At 42.4% G+C, this 18,135-nt stretch overlaps 1 protein-coding gene across 3 annotated transcripts in view; it reads left to right on the forward strand.

The window, feature by feature from the left end:
• The window catches only part of trappc9 (trafficking protein particle complex subunit 9), a 304,671-nt gene that overhangs the window by 172,453 nt on the left and 114,083 nt on the right, over positions 1-18,135 (forward strand). For all 3 annotated transcript variants that reach the window (XM_031793479.1, XM_031793478.1, XM_031793480.1), the window contains 2 exons: positions 5,471-5,624; positions 10,723-10,813. In XM_031793479.1, the coding sequence (XP_031649339.1) occupies positions 5,471-5,624; positions 10,723-10,813 (245 nt within the window). The remainder of the gene's footprint in view (positions 1-5,470; positions 5,625-10,722; positions 10,814-18,135) is intronic.

An 18,135-nucleotide genomic window follows, 5' to 3' on the forward strand; every position in this document is an offset into this window, starting at 1 on the left:
GTGTGCGTGCGGTGCGGTGTGTGTGTGTGCGTGCGGTGCATGTGGTGTGCGTGCGGTGTGTGTGGTGTGTGTGCGTGCGGTGCGTGTGGTGTGCGTGCGGTGTGGTGTGTGTGCGCGCGTGCGGTGTGTGTGTGCGTGTGGTGTGCGTGCGTGCGTGCGTGCGTGCTTGCGGTGCGTGTGGTGTGCGTGCGTGTGTGCGTGGGTGCGTGTGCGTGCACACTCCGGTCATTCATATAAACCAAGCAATACAAAGAGATGGACATCCACACATCGCTTAAAGACTGACATTTGTCCCTGTCATTAGGTACACTGTTTAATTCCTGTTCAGTTAATGTATAGTACCATCAGCTGTAGAGCTGTTGTCTGAAGACTATAGAATGCAGCACAGTATTACACATTAAACTACTGTAGCGTTCCCTTTCTCACCTTTCCACCTCTGGCTTCTGGATGCTCGCTGCTTGATACAGTGTTTCTAATGTGTGTGTGGTGATTCATCATTTGGAGGACAGTGTGTGTGTTTTCAGAGAGCACACACTCTTGCAGCCACACTCACACTTGGGCTCTCATTTTTTGGGTGATTCTGTTTCTTCTCAGTCCCCCCCCCCCCCCCCATAGATTTTTTTTTTCTTCACGTTTTCACTTTCAAAATCGCACTTCTTTTTTTTAAATTGAGAAAAACATTTGATGTTCTAAGTCCATATCGATGCTTAAACCGCATCAGGGAATGGATACCAGCCAGAGACCATTGTTTGGTTAGTGGTGTTTCTGTAGCTCTCATGTGATTGGAAAACAAATGTCCACTGGATTGATGCAAATAGTCATGACATCATTCTGCCAGCTTGGCGTAGGCTACCTTGTAGTTACTGTTGTAGTAGACCACACGTACACCGCCCGGCCATCCCTGTGGCATTTCAGAAAGTTGCAGGAAAACATGTCACTGATGCATTTTGTTCATGTCTTCTGATTAACTTGGGTAAATTAATGCATTTTCTATTAAGTTGAATACATTTAGTTGATTTCCTGTTAAGTTCAATATATTTAGTTGATTTTCTATTAAGTTCAATACATTTAGTTGATTTCCTGTTAAGTTCAATACATTTAGTTGATTTCCTGTTAAATTCAATACATTTTTGTTTCTGTTTTAATGTCTGGATTCTTTCTGTTTATAGGGCCCTATAAAAAAAGGTCTCTCTTTCTCTCTCTCTCACACACACACACACACACACAGAGGTCTGTTGGTTGTGACTGTGTGAACTGCACGGTGTTCTCTGTATGTATAGACACAGCTCCTCTGGGACCAGTGAGCTGAGCATCTATTTGCTGAGATCCACAGATGAACACACACATCAATATATCGACCCACTATTGTGGTACCAAGTAGAGAAAATGGAAATAGACACCTTTTTCCTTAATAAACGAGATGTTTTATTTATTTATTATTGAACCTTTATTTAACTAGGCAAGTCAAATTCTTATTTACAATGACGGCCTACCAAAAGTCCCCCCGCCTCCTGCGGGGACGGGGGCTGGGATTATTATAATAAAATAAAAAATATATAACATAAATATAGGACAAAACACAACAAGAGAGACAACACTACATAAAGAGAGTCCTAAGATGACAACAAAGCAAGGCAGCAACACAACAACATGGTTCCAACATTATTGTTTACAGACAACAGCACAAAGGGCAAGAAGGTAGAGACAACAATACATCACGCAAAGCAGCCACAACTGTCAGTAAGAGGGTCCATGATTGAGTATTTGAATGAAGACATGGAGATAAAACTGTCCAGTTTGAGTGTTTGTTGCAGCCCGTTCCAGTCGCGAGCTGCGGTAGTCGACTATCAACTTCGCTGTGGGCTGGTGGAAGCTTCAGACACGGTGATCTGACTGTTGTCCTCACGACACCGTCATCACTTTCACTTTGCTGGGGGAATCAATTTCTCTGTCACGGCCTGTTCATTAACTACCACATCCATCACCATTAACTGCACACAGGCCAGACATAACATGCTCGTAGGTTTTATATTGGTTTAAAATATTGATTTAAAATCGACAATTTTATAATGCAGTTTAAGTGATAGATGAATGAATGAAATAAAACAAAGAACCAAGACAGATGAAATGTGATTCTGCTAGATAGACACCAGTATGCGTGCAGAGCAGAGGATTCCCTACTGCTCCAGTGTGACTGAGTGGATAGTATCATGTACGACAGCAGAAAGAGCTCTGGGAACAGGCTAGCCTTGAATCACTCCTCTGTCAGGTTCACAGGTGGCCAACCCAGTGCAGGGCAGGTTGTGTCGTCTCCGTCCGTGGGCTCTTATTGGCTATGGCAGGCCAGCAGGGGAAGTGGCTATTGGCTAAGACGGCAGATTGCATGGGTTTTTTGGCTATTGGCTAACACAGCAGAAACAGAGTGTGAATCTGATGCCTTTTGTATCTCTTAACACCATGCAGGCCCTGTGAGCAGACACTTTCACCTCTCTATCTCTATCTCTTAACACCATGCAGGCCCTGTGAGCAGACACTTTCACCTCCCTCTATCTCTTAACACCATGCAGGCCCTGTGAGCAGACACTTTCACCTCTCTCTATCTCTTAATACCATGCAGGCCCTGTGAGCAGACACTTTCACCTCCCTCTATCTCTTAACACCATGCAGGCCCTGTGAGCAGACACTTTCACCTCTCTCTATCTCTTAACACCATGCAGGCCCTGTGAGCAGACACTTTCACCTCTCTCTATCTCTTAACACCATGCAGGCCCTGTGAGCAGACACTTTCACCTCCCTCTATCTCTTAATACCATGCAGGCCCTGTGAGCAGACACTTTCACCTCCCTCTATCTCTTAACACTATGCAGGCCCTGTGAGCATACACTTTCACCTCTCTCTCTCTCTCTCTTAACACCATGCAGGCCCTGTGAGCAGACACTTTCACCTATCTCTCTCTATCTCTTAACACCATGCAGGCCCTGTGAGCAGACACTTTCACCTCTATCTCTTAACACCATGCAGGCCCTGTGAGCAGACACTTTCACCTCCCTCTATCTCTTAACACCATGCAGGCCCTGTGAGCAGACACTTTCACCTCCCTCTATCTCTTAACACCATGCAGGCCCTGTGAGCAGACACTTTCACCTCTCTCTATCTCTTAACACCATGCAGGCCCTGTGAGCAGACACTTTCACCTCTCTCTATCTCTTAACACCATGCAGGCCCTGTGAGCAGACACTTTCACCTCTTCTTTTCTGCATCTCTTCCTCTCTCCCTTTTCCGGTTGTCTTCATCCACTGCCTTCCTAAGGCATGAAATGTTGCCCCCAGTAAATAGTAAGAAGTTTGGTTTTTTGAGATGCATACAGAACTGAATCCTGGATGTGTCTCTGTTGCTTTAACCTCAGGCCATGAACTCTCTCTGCCTCCTGTTAGTAAATGAACCTGAACACACACACACCGTGGAGCGGAAAGCTGGGAGCCTCAGGGTGTTTGGTTTAACTAGATACATAATTTATCAGTGGTCTGGGCTGGTTGGTAGACTGGACTCCTGCCAGGCCACTGAGAACAGTAGCAGGATCAGGATGGATGGATGGCATCAGAGAAGAGCACACCAGTGTTTCATTCACTGATGAAATGTGGACATACAGTTGAAGTGGGAAGTTTACATACACATACAGCCAAATACATTTAAACTCAGTTTTTGACAATTCCTGACATTTAATCCCAGTAAAAATGCCCTGTTTTAGGTCAGTTCAGATCACCACTTTATTTTAAGAATGTGAAATGTCAGAATAATAGTGTAGAGAGTGATTTATTTCAGCTTTTATTACTTTCATCACGTTCCCAGTGGGTCAGAAGTTTACATACTCACTTAGTTATTGGTAGCATTGCCTTTAAATTGTTTAACTTGGGTCAAATGTTTCAGGTAGCCTTCCACAAGTTTCCCACAATAAGTTGGGTGAATTTTGGCCCATTCCTCCTGACAGCTGGTGTAACTGAGTCAGGTTTGTAGGCCGCCTTGCTCGCACACGCCTTTTCAGTTCTGCCCACACATTTTCTATAGGATTGAGGTCAGGCGTTGTGATGTCCACTCCAATAGCTTGACTTTGTTGTCCTTAAGCCATTTTTCGACAACTTTGGAAGTATGCTTGGGATCACTGTCCATTTGGAAGACCCCCATTTGCGACCAAGCTTTAACTTCCTGACTGATGTCTTGAGATGTTGCTTTAATATATCCACATAATTTTCTTCCTTATGATGCCATCTATATTGTGAATTGCACCAGTCCCTGCTGCAGCAAAGCACCCCAACAACATGATGCTGCTACCCCTGTGCTTCACGGTTGGGATGGTGTTCCTCGGCTTGCAAGCCTCCCCCTTTTCCTCCAAACATAATGATGGTCATTATGGCCAAACAGTTATATTTTTGTTTCATCAGACAAGAGGACGTTTCTCCAAAAAGTATGATCTTTGTCCCCCATGTGCAGTTGCAGACCGTAATCTGGCTTTTTTATGGAGGTTTTGGAGCAGTGGCTTTTTCCTTGCTGATCGGCCTTTCAGGTTATGTCGATATAGGACTTGTTTTACTATGGATATAGATACTTTTGTACCTGTTTCCTCCAGCATCTTCACAAGGTCCTTTGCTTCTGTTCTGGGATTGATTTGCACTTTTCGCACCAAAGTACGTTCATCTCTAGGAGACAGAACGCGTCTCCTTCCTGAGTGGTATGATGGCTGTGTGGTCCCATGGTGTTTATACTTGCATACTATTGTTTGTACAGATGAACGTGGTACCTTCAGGCGTTTGGAAATTGCTCCCAAGGATGAGGTCTACAATTGTATTTTTATTTTTTCCCCATGATGTCAAGCAAAGAGGCACTGAGTTTGAAGGTAGGCCTTGAAATACATCCAAAGGTACACCTCCAATTGACTCAAATGATGTCAATTAGCCTATCAGAAGCTTCTAAAGCCATGACATAATTTTCTGGAATTTTCCAAGCTGTTTAAAGGCACAGTCAATTTTGTGTATGTAAACTTCTGACCCACTCGAATTGTGATACAATGAATTATGAGTGAAATAATCCGTCTGTAAACAATTGTTGAAAAAATGACTTGTGTCATGCACAAAGTAGATGTCCTAACCGACTTGCCAAAACTATAGTTTGTTAACAAGAAATTTGTGGAGTGGTTGAAAAATGAGTTTTAATGACTCGTTGCCTGCTGAAATGCTTTCTAGCACAAAGTGAGAAGTGAGACCAGTTATTTGCAAGCAAAACCACTTTAGTAGTACTTATGATGTTGTTGAATCAAGTGCTACTGCTTTTTCTGAGTGTGGCAGTGCCGCTTGGGGTCTGTCTCCTGTATGTCCAACCGTTGCTCTCTCCTCTGCCCCTGTAGGATGGCTCAGTAACACTCAAGTCTCTGTCTCCTATGTGTCTAACCTTTTCTCTCCTCTCTCCCTCCCTTTAGGATGGCGATCCAGGTGGATAAGTTTGACTTTGACACTTTGCCCCAGCCAGACCAGGAGGCCTTGCGCTACACCAACCCCAAACTACTGGAGGAGGAGAGGCTTCACGCCCAGGCCTCTATGATCAACAGCACCCTGGGCATCACCTGGAACATCATATCCTTTGTTGTTGGATGTATACAGAACCTGATTAGAAGGCATCTGAATGCTTCATCTGGAGGTCCCCTGGCTAGGGTGTGTGCCTGTTCCACTGCACTGAACGTATGGCAAAATGTGCGTGCAACCCTGGGCCCTGATGAAAAGGTAGTGTACTATATAGGGAATAGGGTGCTATTTGAGACACATCCCTAGTCAATATGCAGGCAGGGCGCTCAATCAGAACCTCTTAGGTAATGAGGGGGCTGTTACCAACACACAGTCTCAGTGTTGTTTAGAATGGCCTGTCAAGTTGTTACAGGGAGGAAGTGTACAATTAATAATTCATCGAAGTCCCTGTGCTGTTGAACTTGCCTTCACACTGTGTTTTCCATTTTATTAGTGCATCAACACTCCTGTGATTGTATGCATTTGTTTGATCGGCAAGCAGTTTGGCAGCAGAGTGCATGTGTGTGCGCGGGCAGGAGGGACGGCAGTATTTGATGTTACTAGCTAATGTCGTTGTTTCTCAGAGGGTAGGTCAGAGAGCCGTGCATGACAGAAATCAGCTCCGCTCTGAACTGGGCTGTGTGATTGTTATTGAGGCTGGTCCATTATATTAGGAGGGATATTAAAACCTTCTCCCGGACAGGATAATGCAGGTCTAGTTACTGTGCAGTTCAAACCGTAGGCTTCCTCGTCACAAAAGGACAGGACACCATCTCCAACCAAGCACTTGTTCAATGGATTTAATCTTTTTTGGGTTATCTGAAATTATGTTGGAAAAACTTTTGCAGAAAGAAGTGAGTTTTTAAGTATAGAAAACTAAGACCAGAAGGGTTGCAATCACATAATATTATCTGGGTCACCCTTGGCTTGGCATTTATTCATAATAACATGCATTGTTTATATCCTATTTCTGATTTAGGAGGTGTTCAGAAACACCTTAACTCGCTGCTTTCCAGACCATGCAACTTGGCCTAGCCTTAATAGAATATCTCCCATTCACTACCCACCCACTCCTGTCCCCAGCCCCCGCCTCTGTACCCGTCCACACGGCAAGGACACAGGCACGTCACGGTGACGCCAGGCCTGGAGACAGTTGGGTGGATGGATGGATGTCAGAACGGAGTTGTAGTTTCCTCCAGCCTAGTTCAATGTCACAGTGTCTGTGTGCCACATCTGCATCTTTCAGCACCATGCCCTGTAGGAGCCTGTGTGACAGACAGCACACACCATCTCTCCTCACTCCATATTCTAATTCTGCCATGCTGGGGAGTTTTTGTTCCAGTCATTCTAATTGTGGTGTTACTTTGTCTGTTCAGTCATTCTAACTGGTGTTACTGTCTGTTCAGTCATTCTAACTGTGGTGTTACTTTCTCTGTTCAGTCATTCTAACTGTGGTGTTACTTTGTCTGTTCAGTCATTCTAACTGTGGTGTTACTTTCTCTGTTCAGTCATTCTAACTGTGGTGTTACTTTGTCTGTTCAGTCATTCTAACTGTGGTGTTACTTTGTCTGTTCAGTCATTCTAACTGTGGTGTTACTTTGTCTGTTCAGTCATTCTAACGCTGTGTGGTGTTACTTTGTCTGTTCAGTCATTCTAACGCTGTGTGGTGTTACTTTGTCTGTTCAGTCATGTTAACTGTGGTGGTACTGTCTGTTCAGTCATGTTAACTGTGGTGGTACTGTCTGTTCAGTCATGTTAACGCTGTGTGGTGTTACTGTCTGTTCAGTCATGTTAACGCTGTGTGGTGTTACTGTCTGTTCAGTCATGTTAACGCTGTGTGGTGTTACGGTCTGTTCAGTCATGTTAACTGTGGTGTTACTGTCTGTTCAGTCATTCTAACTGTGGTGTTTCAGCAGCACAGTATTATTTCAGTCATTAGTCACACTGTCAGCTGTGTGGTGGACCAGAGGAGCACGTCGTCTTTATCATAACATATTATCAACCTAATGTCTTTATGACAGCTCTGTTTATCAGAGTTGTCTGCGTTAGCAGCATTAGCTCCCTAGTCAGCGCTACACCAGACAGCCTTAAGATGTCACCAAGAAAAGGTTCAACGGTTACCTTGATGTACTCTTTTGTTCTCTCAATCTCCTCTGATAAGTTAGTGTTACTGAGTGCTCAGGAACAGAAGGACTCGACAGGCAGAGCTAAATGTGGGTTCTTAGCCAACCAATCGGATTGGAGTCACAGGTTGACTTGCAGTGTTGCAGTTTTGCTCCCAGAAACCATGCTAGGCTAGAAGACATGGATGTGTGGGCGGTTTTGAAAAGCAACTTGGCTGAGGAGAGGTCTGCTCTGTAGGCTTTATACATAATTAGTTTTCTCTCTGAGTTGTGAGGAGAGGTTGTTAGTTACTCCCAGTGCTTATTATGAGACCTATTACACAAAGAGGATGGTTATTACCATAATTCCCCCCACTTATGGTTGAGGAGATATCTTTATTACTCTTTGGGTTGTTAAGGAAGTTGTACTTTTCAGGGTTCTCATTGCATTCCCCGGAATTGGATTTGTAATTGGATATTATATTTCTTAAACGCAACATTCAGAAAAGCCAGTCTAAGTGACCGTTCAGCTAAAGACTGTCATGGTAGCAGTTCATGTGTTCCTACTGTATGTAGCCTGGTCTGTTACTGCGTCTGACACCAAGCCTTGAGCAGTTTGCAGAGAGACTTTCTATTCCACATATAGAACAGAACATGTACTTTACATGCACAGTAATGGCCAGCCAGCCAGCAGCCAACCATGAGTCTGTCTGCCTCGAGCCCTCAGCTCTCCTAACAGAGTCACTAGGCAACCAGGGAGCCACAGGCTTATCTATCAACCACTGGGCTGCAGCCAATTTACAGCTACACTGGAGAGTCATACTTCATATATCCTTTTCTCTCTCTCCATCTCTCTCTCTCTCGTATATTTGTCAGGTGTATCTTTGCCACTTTGTTAGTTTGTTTTCAAATCAGATTTTGTTTGTCACATGCTTCGTACCAGTACCGAGTGGATGTACTGGGGTATGAGGTAATTGAGGTAGATATGTACATATAGGTAGGGATAAAGTGACTAGGCAACAGGATAGATAATAAACAGTAACAGCAGCGTATGTGATGAGTCAAAAAGAGATTAGTGCAAAAAGGGTCGATGCAGATAGTCTGGGTAGCTACTGGTTATTAACTATTTAACTCACTATTTAGCAGTCTGATTGTTTGGAGGTACAGTTGAAGTCGGAAGTTTACATACACTTAGGTTGGAGTCATTAAAACTCGTTTTTCAACCACTCCACAAATGGCTTGTTAACAAGCTATAGTTTTGGCAAGTCGGTTATGACATCTACTTTGTGCATGACACCAGTCATTTTTCCAACAATTGTATACTGACAGATTATTTCACTCATAATTCACTGTATCACAATTCGAGTGGGTCAGAAGTTTACATGCACTAAGTTGACTATGCCTTTAAACACCTTGGAAAATTTCAGAAAATGATGTCATGGCTTTAGAGGCTTCTGATAGGCTAATTGACATAATTTGAGTCAATTGGAGGTGTACCTGTGGATGTATTTCAAGGCCTACTCAAACTCGGTGTCTCTTTGCTTGACATCATGGGAAAATCTAAAGAAATCAGCCAAGACCTCAGAAAAACAGTTGTAGACTACCACAAATCTGGTTCATCCTTGGGAGCAATTTCCAAACGCCTGTACAAACAATAGCATGCAAGTATAAACACCATGGGACCATGCAGCTGTCATACCGCTCAGGAAGGAGACACGTTCTGTCTCCTAGAGATGAACGTACTTTGGTACGAAAAGTACAAATCAATCCCAGAACAACATCAAAGGACCTTGTGAAGATGCTGGAGGAAACAGGTACAAAAGTATCTATATCCACAGTTAACAAGTCCTATATCGACATAACCTGAAAGGCCGCTCAGCAAGGAAGAAGCCACTGCTCCAAAACCTTCATTAAAAAAAGCCAGACTACGGTTTGCAACTGCACATGGGGACAAAGATCGTACTTTTTGGAGAAATATCCTCTGGTCTGATGAAAGAAAAATGTTTGGCCATAATGACCATCCGTTATGTTTGGAGGAAAAAGGGGGAGGCTTGCCAGCCGAAGAACACCATCCCAACCGTGAAGCACAGGGGTAGCAGCATCATGTTGTTGGGGGTGCTTTGCTGCAGGAGGGACTGGTGCACTTCACAATATAGTTGGCATCATGAGGATAGACAATTATGTGGATATATTGAAGCAACATCTCAAGACATCAGTCAGGAAGCTAAAGCTTGGTCGCAAATGGGTCTTTCAAATGGACAATGAGCCCAAGCATACTTCCAAAGTTGTGTCAAAATGGCTTAAGGACAACAAAGGCAAGGTATTGGAGTGGCCATCACAAAGCTCTGACCTCAATCCTATAGAAAATGTGTGGGCAGAACTGAAAAAGTGTGTGCGAGCAAGGAGGCCTACAAACCTGACTCTGTTACCCCAGCTCTGTCAGGAGAAATGGTCCAAAATTCACCCAACTTATTGTGGGAAGCCTGTGAAAGGCTACCCAAAAGGTTTGACCCAAGTTAAACAATTTCAAGGCAATTCTACCAAATACTAAGTGAGTATGTAAACTTCTGACCCACTGGGAATGTGATGAAAGAGACAAAAGCTCAAATAAATAATTCTCTCTACTATTATTCTGACATTTCACATTCTTAAAATGAAGTGGTGATCCTAACTGACCTAAGACAGGGACTTTTTACGATTAAATGTCAGGAATTGTGAAAAACGGAGTTTAAATGTATTTGGTTAAGGTGTATGTAAACTTCCCACTTCAACTGTAGAAGCTGTTCAGGGTCGTGTCGGTTCCAGACTTGGTGCATCTGTAATGCTTGCCGTGCGGTAGCAGAGAGAACAGTCTATGACTTGGATGGCTGGAGTCTAGTTTTGTCACTAAAGAATTGTGCCCTTTCCTCATATCCAGTTGAAGGGAGTGAAAATGTCACGGCACTGTGTACCTTAGTTTGAACATTGTTACCTGTGAATCCTTTCTCTCTATTAATTACAAACGTCGTCAGAGACACTGAGGCCCCAGCCCCCTCCAGTCCGGTGTCTAGTCCTTAACCCTAGCCCACCCGTCTGTCCGTCGCCAGGGAGAGGCCAGTGTGGAGGGAGTCCTCAACCAGTTGGTCCTCGAGCACCTGCAGCTGGCACCTCTACAGTGGGGTGAGTACACATGCACACACACACACAATGCCATCTATGAGATGCTTGGCATTACCTTTGAAGAAAAACCACTGAAAGGTATGTGTGTTTTTGTCACTACTCAAACGACCAGTCCACGGACATTATGATCATGGATCCCGATGAGGATCAAAAGAGTCGATCATCATTGTTCCTATGGGAACCCAAAGAACCCAAACCAATGCACCTGGCTATTAACACAATCCCACCACTCTGGTCTCCAGTCGTGTTTTCTATTTGCATCTATATTAGGCTATTTTAGGGAGCTGCCAGTAGGCAGACTGGAGAGGCTGGGGGACGTGTGAGGCACCCTGAGACACCACGGAGAGACTTGGAGGTGCTTCCCTCTCTCTCTGGGCCTCGCCATCTGTGAACAGCCGTCGAAATTATCAGCTTTGGTTTATTTATTGTGTGTGCGTGTGTATGTGTTTGTGTGTGTGTGTGTTTATTTTTGACGAACAGTGTGGCTTTTTTGGGGGGAGGTCAGTGAGTGTGTTCATTAGTCAGTTCAGTGTCTCCTGGTTTGGCAGAAAGAGGGCCATCTGTTTGTGACGGTGACACAACAGATATCTCGTGGTAGATGAGGGCGGCACAAATTTGCTTCTCTTCTGTTCTCGTGACCAATTTTCCAATCTAGCTTCTCTCTGAGTGTTCAAAGGACCCACATCTTCTGGCATTGTATTCATGTAATTCCTGGTCTATTACTTTCTGAGGAAAGTTGATTCTGTCATTTTGAAGAGCACGTCATCCCAGGGTCTCAATTACAGGCCTTCTTTATAGCATTCTTCCTGAGGATCAAACCATCACTACACAGAGTGGACTGACGCGTTTAATACCATACGGCTACAGGCTGCAGTCAAGTATACTGTATTTTCCTACTGCGATGTGTTCAGCTGTGAATCATGTGGTACAACATGGTTTCTCGTATGTGTTTTGAGTGTGGGGTAAAGCATCGTCTTTCTAGGTTGTGGCCATGTTGGAAGAGATCATAAAGATACTGTTCTTGACTCTAGTTCCAATGAATCAGATATACTGTGTCTTCTTTTCGTTTGCTTTCCACTGTGGCGAGGTGTAATTGGATTAATGAGGGTCTATTTGTCCGGATGTCTCGACTATGTCCCTAATGATAGATAATGACAGAAGTCACTTTGCCCCGAGATATCATTGATGATCAGCTACTGTATGCGTCAACGGAATCATTAACTCATACGCGCCATTTATTCATTCATAAATTACAATGATTTTGTGCCTTTACAAAACAAGGTGACAGTATCATTTCTAACCGACTTCCACTGTCATGTCTCTGAACTGGGTTGAGAGTGAAGCCCTTTCTATCTACTGTCTAGCCTTGCCAGGGAGTCAGACTTCCAATAGCCTGCAGGCTGTAGCTAGCTGCTGCATGGGTGAAGGCGCTGAACGTGAGCAGAGCTGTCGGAGCTAAATCATCCTGGTAGTTAGTGTCGTCCCTGGGCTGGCTGGCTACTTCCTCCCCTAATTTTGAGCTGAATACACAGATGATCCTACACTGACTTTGTCTCGCTCCTCTGCCCCCGTTCTCCCCTGCTTCTCCTTAGCTCACACAGCCCAGTAAACCAGTCCCGTTTCCCCAAAGCTTTGGAGCGAACGTGGCACAGTATTTCTCTCGACAAACCAGCCGCACAGCCAGATGAGAGGAACAGTTGTGTTGTCAATCTTCTGTTTGTAAACAAATAATATTGACATTACAGAGCCAGGTAAAGCGGACTGGTTGTCTGATGGAGGATATCAGGGCCACACCAGGGCCACACCAGGGCCACACCAGGGCCACACCAGGGCCACACCAGGACACAGTAACTTGCACACTATTTCCCTCCACAGAAAACCTTTCTCAGTTTACAAGATGAGGCTGATACTCGTTTCCTCAGAGGTCTTCTTACAAAGAGCTTATGGTTACTTAAAGGTTGATGGGTAATGGAAAGGGGGCTACCTGATTTCATCATGAGCGCTGTTGTTGTTGTCTCTCCCCTCAAAGCTTGAGCAACATGGAACTTCTTCACACTACCATAGCAACCCATGAATATTTAATTGGTGACATTTCCAATAAAGGAGAAACGGGGAAAGTGGCAGGAACAGAAAGGGTCTTTATGCCTTCCTGTTTGCTCAGCGCCTTATTGAATGGGGAGTGAGGGAGTCCGCCCTATAGAGCTAGGGACCGTTAGGAAGTGATTACCCCTTTAGGCAGCGGCAGAGCAGCAACACCCTCGCTACTACAGAGCAGAGTGTACACACCCACACAAACACTGATATGATCATCTATATTAGTGTTTAAAGTCACTGTCTCTAATGCCTTGGCGGGGAAGAGGATATTTTACAGAGTGGCAATGTAAGGTGTATTTAAGTGTCTGGTACGTCTCTTTATTTGTGTTGTTTCAGTGTGGAGGGGGATGAAGTAGCCAGGTAAACAGGCTGCACTGCATTACTTCCACGTTAGCATTTTCATCTTGATTCTTTCCGCTCCACTGAGCCTCAACAAACAATCATTTGGTAAATTCCATTAGTTACCCATTTTCTTTTTCAGTGGCATTTCTCTTTATTTTGTTAAAAAAATCTCCTGCGATTTTTTTTTCACTGTTTATCATCATCGCTTCTTCAACACTTTCTCTACAATCAATTACTAGTTTAGTTTGTGTGCCATGTAGTTCTTTATATACAGTGTATTCTGAAAGTATTCACACCCCTTGACTTTTCCCACATTTTTTTTACGTTACAGCCTTATTCTAAAATCTCCTGTGTTGTCTTGGATGTGTGCTTAGGGTTGTTGTCCTGTTGCAAGGTGAACCTTCACCCCAGTCTGAGGTCCTGAGCACTCTAGCAAGTTTTCATCACGGATCTCTCTGTACTTTACTCCGTTCATCTTTGCCTCGATCCTGACTAGTCTCCCAGTCCATGCCGCGCACAAACATCTCCACAGCATGATGCTGCCACCACCATGCTTTACCTTAAGGATGGTGCCAGGTTTCCTCCAGATGTGACGCTTGGCATTTAGGCCAAAGATTTCAATCTTGGTTTCATCAGACCGAAGAATCTTGTTTCTCATGGTCTGAGAGTCTTTAGGGGACTTTTGGCTCCAAGCAGTCTGTCGTGTGCCTTTTACTGAGGAGTGACTTCCGTCTGGCCACTCTACCATAAAGGCCTGATTGGTGGAGTGCTGCAGAGATGGTTGTCCTTCTAGAAGGTTCTCCCATCTCCACAGACTAACTCTAGAGCTCTGTCAGAGTGACCATCAAGTTCTCCCCCGATTGCTCAGTTTGGCCGGGCGACCAGCTCTAGGAAGTAGTCTTGGGGGTTTCAAACTTCTTCCATTTAAGAATGATGGAGGCCACTGTGTTCTTGGGGACCTTCAATGCTGCATAAATGTTTTGGTGCCCTTCCGCAGATCTGTGCCTTGACATAATCCTGTCTCGGAACTCTGTGGACAATTCTTTCGATCTCATGGCTTGGTTTTTGTTCTGACATGCACTGTCAACTGTGGGACCTTTCCAAATCATGTCCAATCAATTGAATTTACTACAGATGGACTCCAAGTTGTAGACACATCTCAAGGATGATCCATGGAAACAGGATGCATTCCAAAGGGTCTAAATAATTATGTAAATTAGTTTTATTTTTTATTTTTTATAAATTAGCAAACATTTCTAAAAGCCTGTTTTCACTTTGTCATTATGGGGTACTGTGTGTGGATTGATGAGGGGGGGGGAAATAAGTGAATTAGAATGTAACATAACAAAATGTTGAAAAGGGGAAGGGGTCTGAATACTTTGAATGCGCTGTATATATAGAGTGGGGTGTGTGTGTATATAGAGTGGGGTGTGTGTATATATAGAGTGGGGTGTATATATATATATTTGGGGTGTATGCTGTGGGGTGTATATATATATATAGAGTGGGGTGTATATATATAGAGTGGGGTATATATATATAGAGTGGGGTGTATATATATATATAGAGTGGGGTATATAGATATATATATATATATATATATATAGAGTGGGGGTGTATAGATATATATATATAGAGTGGGGTGTATATATATATAGAGTGGGGTGTGTATAGATATATATAGATAGAGTGGGGTGTATATATATAGAGTGGGGTGTATATATATAGAGTGGGGTGTATATATATAGAGTGGGGTGTATATATAGAGTGGGGTGTATATATATATATATAGAGTGGGGTGTGTATAGATATATATAGATAGAGTGGGGTGTATATATATAGAGTGGGGTGTATATATATAGAGTGGGGTGTATATATATATATATAGATAGAGTGGGGTGTGTGTATATATATAGAGTGGGGTGTGTGTATATATATAGAGTGGGGTGTATATATATAGAGTGGGGTGTATATATATATAGAGTGGGGTGTATATATATATATATATATATATATATATATATATATATAGAGTGGGGTGTATATATATATATATAGAGTGGGGTGTATATATATAGAGTGGGGTGTGTGTATGTATATATATATATATATATATGAGTGGGGTGTGTATATATAGATAGATAGATAGATAGATAGATAGATAGATAGATAGATAGAGTGGGGTGTATATATATAGAGTGGGGTGTATATATATATATAGAGTGGGGTGTATATATATATATAGAGTGGGGTGTATATATATATATAGAGTGGGGTATATATATATATAGAGTGGGGTATATATATATATAGAGTGGGGTATATATATATATAGAGTGGGGTGTATATATATAGAGTGGGGTGTATATATATATAGAGTGGGGTGTATATATATATAGAGTGGGGTGTATATATATATAGAGTGGGGTATATATATATATATATATATATAGAGTGGGGTATATATATATATATAGAGTGGGATGCATAATTGTTGTCACCCTTGATAAACATTGACAGCAAAAAAGACTGTCAAATAAATAATACAAATACTGAGCTCTATTGTATAGAGATTAAAAATAAAGGAATTTTTATTATTTAATAACAAGTAATAACACTATTTATTTTGAACAGATATGGTTATTGGCACCTCTGTTATCAATACTCCAGCACCCCACCCTTGCCAGGATAACAACACGAAGCCTTTTTCCAAAATGTTTTATCAGGTTGGAGAACACATTGGGAGGGATCTTAGACCATTCCTCCATATAGAATCTTTCCAGATTGTTTTAACCAAAAAAACATTTCTGTTCTCCAATCTCATATAACACTTTAGATAAAGGTCCAGTGGACTTATCCTCTCAAGGTGAGGGTGCTGAAGTATTACAAACAGGGGTGCCAATCATTTTGACCCCATCTTTTTTACTTTACTTCAGCACCCTCATCTTGAGAGGATAAGTACACAGGACTTTTATCTAAAGTGTTTTATGAGATTGGAGTACAGAAATTGCAAAAGGGGCAACCTGCTTACTTGCTAAAGGGGCAACCTGCTTACTTGCTAAAGGGGCAACCTGCAGTTGCTTCATACATTGTTGGACTTGTACATTATTGATATGTACCCATTGGTTCTTGAAGAATATAACTTATAAATGCCTCATGAGCTTAGTTTAACTGTCATACCCCATCAGAACCCAAAATATAAGCCATCATTCAGCTTTTTAGCTTAAACAGTGGCAGGGACTACATTTGGTTATTGTTTCAACTGCTGATTGCTGCTTTAAACAACATATCTTTCTCTGAACAATTGTATTAGTATAAAATAATATAATTTCCCAAAAATTGTGAGCATACGATATAGCTCAGTATTTTTAATATTTATTTTATACAGTCATTTTTGCTCATCATTATCAAGGGTGACAATAATTTCTGTGCCCACAGTATGTATGTGTGTGTGTATATTATATTAGCCCACCTAAAGCTTTGCTAGGTCTCATAAACAACCCTTTCATTAAAAACACTTTAAATCTATGGATTAAAGTCTGTAAACAAGCAGAAGGGGTTAGATCTATATATGAACAAACACCTTTTTATAATAACCCCATCTTACCCAAAGCCCTGAGAGATGGTATTACATTTTCTTGGTTCAACAAAGGATGGAAAACATTTGGTAATCTCTATAGAGAAGGTGTACTACTATCCTTTCAACAACTGGCATCTCATGTTGTTACCTCAAACTCATTTCTTCAAGTACCTACAGGTTAGGCATTACATTGCCACTCAGCAGGGAGGTAGGATTCAGCCCATGAGGAAACTTAAAACGGATCAACTGTGGCTGGAAAGGAAAGGGGTAAAAGGTTTCATTTGTTCCATGTACTCTGGTCTTCAAGCTTTGTTGGGGAACGATGAACCTCTGAAAGCTTGCATGAAGTGGCATGATGACCTTGGTCTCATTGTTGAGGATGAGAGCACTTTTTAGATGCTCAGCATCTTTAATTTAACACAAGTTGATGCAATTCAATATTTTACATATGGTCTACTTTACACCAGAGAGACTGTAAAAGATCAATTCTAAATATTCAACATTTTGCCCAAGGTGGAAAATGGGAGTGGGCACACTTATTCATATGTTTTTGTCCTGCCCTGATCTAAGCAATTATTGGAAAGACATTATTCAGATCTTATCACAGGTCACTAATATGACGGTACCACTAGATCCTTTCCTTATTCTTCTTGGAGATGATTCTGTTCTACCAGTTAATATTTGTAGCAAATCCAGATTCATGAAATTGGCAGTCATTGCAGCCAATAAATGCACAGCTATTATATGGAAGAGTGACACTCCGTCAAGCAAGCAGATGTGGCTAAAAGAACAATCTTCCTATATTCCATCTGAAAGAATAACACACAATTGACGTAATAAACCCTTTGAATTTCCTGATGTCTGGGGGGACGTTCAGCAGTTTCTAGAGACGTCACCTTAGCTGCCTCATTACTACTGTCGTCATTAATATATTATTATTATTTGTTTTTGGGTTGAATAATTTATTTTCTAGCATGGAATGTGAAGGTCATTCTGTTTCTTTTTGTTGTTGTTAATCAGTGAAGCTAATACCGGTAGAGGGGAGGGAGGGGGGTGTTCCTGTGTTGGGGAGGGAAGGGTTTTGTACAAGGTGCCCTCATGTAGCATGGTGTTTTGTGTAGGTGGAAGGAATAACGGGGCATTATCTGTGTCAGATTTTTCTGATGGTTAAATTGTTTAAAAAAAAAATCAATGCCAATAAATATATTGTATAAAATCTTTTTTTTTAAACAGGGAGTCACACTGGCCACCCCTGCCCTGCTCTCTACACAGCCTACTATTAGACCTCTCCATGGGCAGAAAGCAA

Source organism: Oncorhynchus kisutch, linkage group LG17 (genome assembly GCF_002021735.2).
Source record: "Oncorhynchus kisutch isolate 150728-3 linkage group LG17, Okis_V2, whole genome shotgun sequence".
Taxonomy (NCBI): domain Eukaryota; kingdom Metazoa; phylum Chordata; class Actinopteri; order Salmoniformes; family Salmonidae; genus Oncorhynchus; species Oncorhynchus kisutch.